General features: G+C 38.6%; 1 protein-coding gene across 1 annotated transcript in view; it reads left to right on the top strand.

The window, feature by feature from the left end:
• LOC106878135 (atrial natriuretic peptide receptor 1) overlaps nucleotides 1–10,085 on the top strand; it is a 205,032-nt gene that overhangs the window by 37,359 nt on the left and 157,588 nt on the right. The window contains exon 12 of the mRNA XM_052969445.1: nucleotides 8,168–8,236. Within this exon, the coding sequence (XP_052825405.1) occupies nucleotides 8,168–8,236 (69 nt within the window). The remainder of the gene's footprint in view (nucleotides 1–8,167; nucleotides 8,237–10,085) is intronic.

Consider the following 10,085-nt stretch of genomic DNA (forward strand, 5'->3'; position numbering starts at 1 on the left):
CGCGTGAAAGAAAATGAAAAAAGCAAATGTTGTATACATACAGTTCAGGCAAATGTTAACGAAATTATAAATGGAGATTAAATACGCTTTACACCGCTTAAACTGCCAAAGAAGTAACTGCAAACAGTTGAATACTTGTCAGTGATTGGTTGAAATTATCGAAATAAGACAATTTTTTACATGAAATAACTCCGAATACAAATTTTTTTTTCTGTTCTATAACACAAAATAGATAAGTATACGAAGTTTGAAAGTCTTTCGGTACCAAAAACACTACATAAAACATAAATGAAAACTGGTGCCCCCGTTTTGAACTAAATCCCATTTTGCTGTTGTTGTTGACATCTGTCTATAGGCATTCTATCCATGACTATCCTGCATTATTTCTTTTCAGTTAAAATGTATTCCGTTCTACATTATACAACGTGTTCCTTTCTTTTTTAAAAGCAGTAGAATATGAGTTTGGGGGAGATTTCGGTAGTTCTAGCAGGTCGCGCGACCACGTAAATTTCTTGTAGTTTTGAGTGGTGGACGAGATTAACTCGATACGATCCCGACAACTGTTGCTTCGATTCATTGATTGGCACCATGTGTGGTGCCAATCTTACCATTTAACCGAGAAGGTCTAATACCATGTTTAGTAATATATGACGCTTATAAAGCTGCTGTTATTTTTGAATGCGTTTGTTTGAGTGAACTTGGACAGATTGTCTTCAGTTGAGGTTGTATAGTGTTCTGGTCTGTTGAAGATATGTCTGGAGGTGATAATACATATAATGGGATGTACAATGACGAGAGGATAGAAGCATCTGCCATATAATGAGTTATGTTAGTGTACCACGAAGAAAAGAACTATCTATGTTTACATGGTGATGTTGACTGGTTGTTAGAGAATTCCTGAGCAGGTAAATCATGACATGTGAAGGCTACTGGACTCACAATCTCAAGGTCGTGTATATAATTTCCGGATAGGGCGGCTTGTGGCCTATGAATTAACCCGTTAGATTTATGATCATAAGGCCACAGGTTCGATTGTTGGATTGGACGGCGTGTTGCATCGTTGATCAAACCATTTCATTTCATGTTGTTCCAGTCTACTTAGCTGAAAGTTACGCTGCTGTAGTGTGGTGACTCACGGAATATTAGCTCCATATTTTGCAAATGCAAGCTGTCAGAAGCCCTCGCTGGCTACGGTACACTGGCTGTTCATGATGAAAGCAAGACTTCCAGCAGTACTATGATCAAAAGCATTTCAACCGCGATCAAGCCGTCTTCTTCGAGGTATCTAGGACTAAATTACCCGTGCGCTGCTTTTGAAAATAAAATTGCAGAATGTAATTTAAAGGAGACTAGGTTGTTATTTCTAGCAGCTTGAATGAATACGTAGAGGCTCCTATGTTTGATTGCAGAAAGTTTAATTATTAGTGTGCCAAGTACAAGGTCGCGGGAACCTATCTCTCATATTTCCGTAGATATAAGGAGTAAGGAACATGAAATGAATCCGGCATTGCGGTACACTTTGTTTTCTTGGATCTTGCCACTGAAAGATAGATACGCCAGACTAAATGTTGAACTTAACCTTTTGCCCATCCTGTGTATCACATTTAATACAGTGGACATATTTCCCTGGCGTTCATGTGTCATATATGATACATATTTCTAATTTGTTTCAACCATCAAAGTAACTTGGGACTTGGAAAAGAAAGCTATATGTTACTCAGAACGTAGGAAACGTGGGCTAACTAAAAGTCTAACAACAAGTATGGACGTTTAGGACAGACTTATGAAAATGCTTTGGACAGCCAAAGGGTTAATAAACACAAGAACTGTTGGTGAAATTGGCAAGATAGTATAATTAATATGCTCGAACTGGGGAAAAGAAACTGGCTTCTGTTTACCTAAAGCCGGCCAGACTTCAATTTGTAAATGCGACTGAATTAGATGCCTTCAAGTCGACACCGACTTACCAGCTCAAGGTTAAATCTGATTTCTTACATTTTCATGATATCACACATTTATGAGGGTGACGGGAAGTGGTAGAGCTAATTTAATCAACTCCAGTATAATTTTGGTATTTATTTCATCGACACTGAAAGAATGAAAGGCTGAAATGGATCATTGCGGTATTTCGACTAAAAAAGAAGGGGGAATGAAACTAGATAAGAGCGAGGCATTTAGTCCGGCGTCCTGTCGTGTTTGAGATTCCACTACATTAGAATTCGAATCAGAGCCTCTTCGTAATCCTCGACATACTAGAAATAGCAGTCACGTTTCCTTCGAATCACATCCTAGCGTCTAAATAAGTACAGAATACATTAGATAATATACTCCGGTATATCCCTATAAAGACAGGATGTTCATGTCTGGAATGTCTTTGATTAAAAGTCTGTTCGATCTATACTGACCTTGAGCTAAACAACAATTTGATGCTCAGCTCGCGTAAATTAACTTCGCTTGCGTTGCTGATGGTCTACTGGGAAGTATGAAGGGGGGGGGTCCATAGTCAAATACGAACCAATAAATAGCTCGAGTCTGCATGTTACTGAGTTCTAGTCACACCGGAAATTTATTTTAACATTTTATTTCTCCGTAGACTGAAGCAATGCACTGAAGGCTTATATGCTAATCTCTCCGTCTTACAAGAATGTGCCCTGTTGCTAAGAAATAAATAATTATTTTAACTTAATTAAATCTGTGGTTTGTGACTAGCGCAAAATACAATCTCTCGAAGAAGCAAATCTGCAACGCTTTTCAGATTCCAGACTGACTTCAAATGACTACCCTTAGAACATTCTAAGCTCTTGAAAAAGTTATGTAATTAATTATATCCCATTTCTCTGAATCTAAAATATGAAGGCTTTTGTGCCGCTTAAAAAAATAAGACACCAATTGTTATTGTTAATTCAGCCCAAGTCGGATGAATTGATTCTAAGCGACTGTTTTATAGACTTTGTGTTTTGTTGTCTCTTTTTAACAAGAAGGCCAAGTTTGTTTACCGAAGGCATCCATGGAAATGAAACATCACCGCAATGCATATTCTTGAAACATATTTTATTGGCCCTTGAATGATAGAACAAATAATGTCAAACCTTTATATGTAGTTAAAACCGACTTGGAGGAACAAATGAACTCGACTACTATAATGATTCAGTCGACTGCTTTAACTCTTCAGTAAACTTACAAATTAGAATATGATCAGCTTTTAATACTCGGTTGACACAAGTTCACTCCCATTTTGCAACTGCTAACTGAACGTGAGAAAGTCATGAACGTCTCACAATGCTAGAAATATCAATCAAATATCTTCCGAGGGATAAGAGGCGTTTTGGCCTCAGTAGATTTGGTGTCGCATATTTGGCATCTGATTCGACACCGACATATTTGGCATCAGACTTTTTAATGATTCTCTCATTCCTCCTCCTCTCCCTCTTCTCTTTTCCCGTTTATGTGAGTGAAACATATTTCTCCACGGGTATGAGCAGAGAGAAAATGTTTGTCAATCATGTTCAATTTATAAATTGTAATGTCTCTCTCTCTTTCTCTCTCTCTAACTCGCTCACTCTATCTGGATATCTATATTCAGCTGTGACAAGTCGTCAGCACCCAAACAGCTGCATCCAATCATTTCACTCCGCTCCTGAAGCACATATTACAACCAATGAACAGCCAATAGACTAACTGCTAGTAATGCAACAACATTCTAACCGAAAAAAATGTGATTCTTCAGCATGTATGCATGACAGCAGTCATGAATGTACCTTGCAAAGGTACGGTCACGACCAGTACGTAGGACCTTTTCGTTCTCCTTGCAGTCCGCCCTGACGTGGCCCTTTTTACCACACTGGAAGCAACGAGGTTAGCGACGTTCTACCACAACTTTTTGAGTTGTTGTGCCGTCTCTCGGTAGTACGGAGAGATGGCAGGTGGAAGACGAGTATATTCGGACCTGAGCGAGACTGAGTTGTCCTCTACGGAGGAGGAACTGGTTAAGGCAGCAAAGATGTAGGACGCATGTTTGAAAGAGAAAAGTTTTGCAGAGGCAACCGAGATGGAAAGGAAGAAAATAAACCTGGAAAATATGGAAAAAGACAGTAGAATGTCTGTAAAGGTGGGGAACGACGTGAGGTTGTCCCTACCGGAGACAAGGATGGAGGAAATACAAAAGAAGATGGTAACTTATAAAGTTTACTCAGTTGAGAAAAAGAGAATCAACCACATGGAGGAGAGAGAGAGATAGACAAGGCGCTGAAGACAGTCTGGCCAGATATTACCTACCTGGCCAGAGGAGGAAAGTTCGGGACGATTGTCGTCCATTATAAAACGGAGAAAAAGCGATAGCCCACGCTGCCAAGGTGTTAAAAACGGAAAAGGTAGTCCTCTTGCCGTCTTACATGGGTAAGAGGATTGCCAAAATCAAAGTGGAAGGGATTCCCCTTGAAATCGATGCGGCTTGGGTGGTGGGGGCTATCATTATTGAAAGAAAAAAGGAGGTGAAGGTGGTTCAAGCAGAAGTGATGGAAGGAGCAACATGGAAGGGACAAATCGTCGAAATTACCGTCCAAGCTAAGATGGAGGTCCTCGAAGTGCTACCCGAGAACCTGTGGATTGGGGATTTGAGCCTGAAAGTATGGGTGGAGGGCAGGATTCCTCGCCGTTTTAAATGTGGCCTGAAAGGCCACATAAGAGCGAACTGCCCTCCACCACCTAAAATGGTAGAAGAGCGACAGCCGTACCACAGGAGAGGATACAAGAAGTAGAAGTAGAAAAAGAAACTCCAGTATTAGGAGATAGGGAATGGGAAATAGCCGGGAAAAGAAAAGAAAGAAAAAGAAAGTAAGTACTTTACTTGTGAACCCCAATCCTCTCCCTTTTCACCACACCCTCCCCATGCAGGCACCAAACCTACCCATTCCCCTCCAACAAGAAAACAGAAAAGAAATGCAAGCACACATGCTGTAGATATGGTTCCTCCTCCCCCTGTTTGTTTTGTTTGCGTTCTGTATGCGGACGCGGAGGATGACATTGTAAACCGGATGAGCGAGTGGAAGGATGGGGTTGAAGAGGAATTCTGGGGTGAAGATGGTGAGACTATGATATGCCAATTGTTAAATAAGGCACAAATGGAAATAGTTAAAAAGAATGATAAAGGTATTGAGTTGTGGAAGGTGATCGGGGATAGAGAGAAATTGCCAAAACAGACCTGTTATACCGAACAAAAAAAAAAGAGTATGATATTGAACAGCTGGATTTTAGATGTATATACTTGAACGGCAAAACGGTTTCAATGTAACCACTCGACTTCGGGGTTCGAGTGGGCATTCCGCCTCATTATATCATCTTTTTCATGATTCATTCGTTTTCTTAAAAATTTTGCTTCTTTCTTTATGACTCCGTTTTATAATTTTGGTTCCCCGATATTGTGTTTGTACTGCCTATGTTCGCCCCTGGTGGATAATAAAGAAATCGATCTGTACGTAGGATCACGTATACAGACGCATAACCAGAGATGGCAAGAATTAAATAGCTTTTCCTTTCAACGGTACAACTTAGAAATTGCACACGACATAACTGCAACTTTATTCTCTGAAGCAATTTTGGTGGGGAAGAAATTAACTTAAGATTATTTTAAAAATCAGTTTTTTTCTCTTTCTCTCTCTGAGTTTCATAAATATATATATGTATGAATATCTTTGTGTGTGTGTGTGTGTGCGTATTGTTGTGCATGTATTTTTACCAACAAGCTGCACAGACACATAGAAAAGAAACCGATAACTGAGATATAATCGGAATATTTCTGAACGTTCTATCCTCGTCTGAAAATTGTCTCCCAGGATGAAACTTTGAATAATGAAATCTAAAGTGGTTTGTGGCATATTTCAGTTGCTAAAAGGCAAATACACTGCAGTTACCGTGGAGAATATATCTCCTTAGCGCTGACATTTTGTTATTTTCCTCGATCGGGCGATCTACTAGCGCAAATCAGTCAACGTTGTTGACTGAATTATGCATAAGGCTATGGCTTTATAAGTTCCTTCAGAGTTGCCTCTCTTAGGTACATCTCATTGACAAGGGCCAAGAAGCTTGAAACCTCGATGTCTGAGATTCCTAATAGGTGGCAACACTGAATGAACCGGATGTTTTCACACCGCTTTACTATAAGAGATATATATTCTCCACAATAACTGCAGTGTATTTGCCGCCACAAACATATTTCAACTAACCTAAATTCTATATGTATATATATATAAATTCCAAATAATAAGAAGACAAAGAAATACTTTAGCACATCTTTAATGATTAGTTACATTTATTTCTGTGCCAACTCTGTTTGCGACACCAATTTACACAAACAATCGAAGTGAAAATCTACGTAATGTTTGCGGTTTTAGATATTAGAGTGGCACTTCATCAGGCTTGCATCAAAGGCGGGCTGTCACATTGTGCGTCTTCCAGCCATTGTTTTTTTGGCTTATATCAAGAGGAAACAAAAAGTAAATAAAAGTGCGGTTAAAGGACGAGGAATTAGCGTAGAGATCACGTGGGGAGGATATAGAGGAAGAATACGAAGAAGAAAGAAGGAAGAAAAAGAAAGAAGGCGGGGAAAAGCAAGAAGAGAAAGGAGAAGAAAAGGAGAATAAGACGGAGAAGAAAAGGAGAAGAAAGTGAAGAAGGAGAAGAATGAGAAGAATCTAAGGACGTTAATTAATGAGGAAGGGTATATATAGCAAACCACTTTATCTGGACTAAAGATTTTCATAGTGGTCAGTGAGTACAGCATTGCCACTTGTACTAAATTTCGTTTGGTGGGTGAAAATCTATTTGACCACTAGACAACATTCACCAGCAACAACGTTTAAGTAGGCGGAAAGGAGATGCGATTAAACTAATAACTCTGCCAATTGCCAAGGAATAGAATAAATAATGTGCGTGGCGAGGAAATAATGTGGTTTGTAGTAGGATGGCATAAATCACCTGCTAGCTAGTAGACCTATTCTGTTACCTTAGAGTATATAAGCAGGGGAAAAGAGATGCAAAAAATTAAAAAGAGAGGGAAATCTAATAGGGGTGGATGTGCCCCAAAGAGTTAAAGCGGAAACTAAGAATTTAGAGTTTAATTGAAAACTGGTCAAGAAATTTATAAACCATGTTAGTTTTGAACGAATATGGCTTAGGTGAATTGAAGATATAATAAAAAATAGAGAATATATAGAGAAACCAACTATAGAAACGATGAATGAATGAATGAATAAATAAATAAATAAGATGTATAGATTGAAAATAAATATTTGGCTAGAGGTACATATATAACAACCCTATGAAGGAGACTGAGGGTAAAAGTGATTAAGGTAAATATATAATGTATTACGTTTAAAAATTAGAAAATTAAATTCAGATTAAGAGTCTAGAATCAGCAAAAATAAAACATGATATTTGTTTTGCATTACGTTGCTAAATCTTTATAAGTGGAGTTGATAAGGCGTGAGGGTACAAAGGGATTAGGTTTGAATATATAGTGTATTACGTTTGAATTATGTAATACATTATATATTATGTATTACGTTTGACCATATATATATATATATATATATATATATATATCATATGCAAAGTGAATCGTTGGTGATTTTTTTTCCTCCGTCTTCCTTTTCTATTGGACTTTCCTCTGTTTCTGAAGAAGAGCTGTGCTCGAAACGTTAAAGCATCTTTCTTTCCTTCCCTGAGCGTCTGCTAATACTTTACATGTACCACGTCCCTGCGTTATTGTTTTTTTGTCTTCGTTTTGTTTTTTATTTTATATATACATATACACACAGACACACATATTGAGAGAAAGAGACTTCTTTCCAATAACTCCAAAAGTATATTTTCAAGAAGTGGGTATGGATCATTGTAGAGACCATCTTTTCTCAACAGAACTAAAATAGAGGAGTGGAAAACGAATTGGATTAGGCTTAACGAGAAATCAGAACTGTATCATCGTCCCTTTGTTCTATTGCGCCCAGCACATTACAAATATTTAACATTGTATATAATAAATTTTATTGTAGATCTAAACCTGAGACTACAGAAAAAATGTTTTTATGTTGAATGTGTTTTGCTTGTTATCTTATTTGCAGTCACGGAAGAATATTTTGTGTTATTAACTATATATATTGGTCTTTTCCAGATTACGACTCTTTTGAATGATTTGTACAGCACATTCGATTCCGTGCTAGAAAATTTCGATGTTTACAAGGTAAAAATATTTTGAGCATTTTATTTATCTTGTATCTTTTATCGTTTAATGTTTCAGTAATTTGACTGTGGCCATGCTGGGGTACCATCTTGAATGATTATGTCGAGAAAATCGACCCCCGGTGCTTATTTTTTAAAAGTCTAGTTCTTATTCTATCGTTTCATTTATCGAACGCTAAGTTACGGAAATGTAAACAGACCAATACCGGTTATCAAGCGGTGGACAGGACAAACGTACACACTCGTATATATAACAGGCTTCCACACAGTTTCCGTCTACTAAATTCGCTCACAAGGTACTGATTGGCCTGGAGTTGTAGTAGAAGGTACTTGCCTAAGGTGCCTCACTGTCGGACTAAACTCGAAACTTCGTGATTGTAAAGCAAGCTTCTTAAGCATACGGTCATGCAAGCAGCAGTCATTGAAGGAAATGGGTGAAGACAAGACTATACAGTATGCTATATAATTATCAATACTGGGTATGTTTTCTTGCAACTAGTTGGCTAACTCGCTTAGAGTATTGAAATAAGTACAGTATTCATCTCTCCGCTTTACGCTCTGAATTCAAATACCATCTACGTTATCTCCTCAGTGCTGAATAAATAGATACTAGTTTGTATGAAACATTGTCTGAAATATAAAAAAAATGTTTTTTAACGTATTTATAAGCCAAAACGATACAAATTATGAGAACTAATACAAATAGATGTTTTATACTTGTACCGTGTATTTCAATATTTCGGGATTAGGATCCCCTCTTCAGAAATCTTCAGTGTGTGTGTGAAGTGTTGCTTTGCACTAGTAATATTCGAAAACAGAGTAAGGCGGTGAGCTTGCAGAAGCGTTAGCACGCCGGGCGAAATGCTTAGCGGTATTTCGTCTGCCGTTACGTTCTGAGTTCAAATTCTGCCGAGGTCGACTTTGCCTTACATCCTTTCGGGGTCGATTAAATAAGTACCAGTTACGCAGTGGGGTCGATATAATCGACTTAATCCGTTTGTCTCTCCTTGTTTGTCCCCTGTTTGTGTAGCCCCTTATGAGCAGTAAAGAAATAAGAATCGTTAGCACGTCGCGAGAAATGCTTAGCGACATTTCGTCTGTCTTTATATTCCGAGTTCAAATTCCATCGAGGTCGTCTTTGCTTTCCACCCTTTCGGAGTCGATGAAATAAGTACCAGCTGAGCACTGGGTCAATATAATCGACTTACCCCTCCCCCAAAATTGCTGACCTTGTAAAATTTGAAAATTTGAAACCAATATTCGCAAACAAACTGTAATAAATTATATCATGATTTCTAACTATTTGCAAATATTCAGCTGTGAAGGAAACAAAACTGGTGAGATGGGAAATAATCCTCCACAAAACTAGGTTGTCTTTTCTTCTAACGATTCTGAGGACATAATCGAAGGAAAATAATAGCCACGTTCAAATTCATGCAGTCACTGGGTCTTAGATCTTTCAGAATGTTATTTATACAAACTGTTGTACTTTACGTGACGGAATGGTGGAGTGGGAGTATTATCCAGCTGTGATTTTACTATCAAACATCTACGTCTCCTTGCCTTGTATAGTCGCTCTGTTTACTACCAACTACATCTCCTTCGGAGGCGCGTGGCTTAGTGGTTAGGGTATCAGCACCATGATCATAAGATTGTGGTTTCGATTCCTGGACCGGGCGACGCTTTGTGTTCTTGAGCAAAACACTTCATTTCACGTTGCTCCAGTCGACTCAGCTGGCAAAAATGAGTAACGCTGCGATGGACTGGCGTCCGGTCCAGCCGGGGGAACACATACGCCATTGAAACCGGGAAACCGGGCCCATGAGCCTGGCTAGGCTTTAAAAGGGCGC

The sequence above is a fragment of the Octopus bimaculoides genome, chromosome 7, assembly GCF_001194135.2.
Source record: "Octopus bimaculoides isolate UCB-OBI-ISO-001 chromosome 7, ASM119413v2, whole genome shotgun sequence".
In the NCBI taxonomy this organism is placed as follows: Eukaryota; Metazoa; Mollusca; class Cephalopoda; order Octopoda; family Octopodidae; genus Octopus; species Octopus bimaculoides.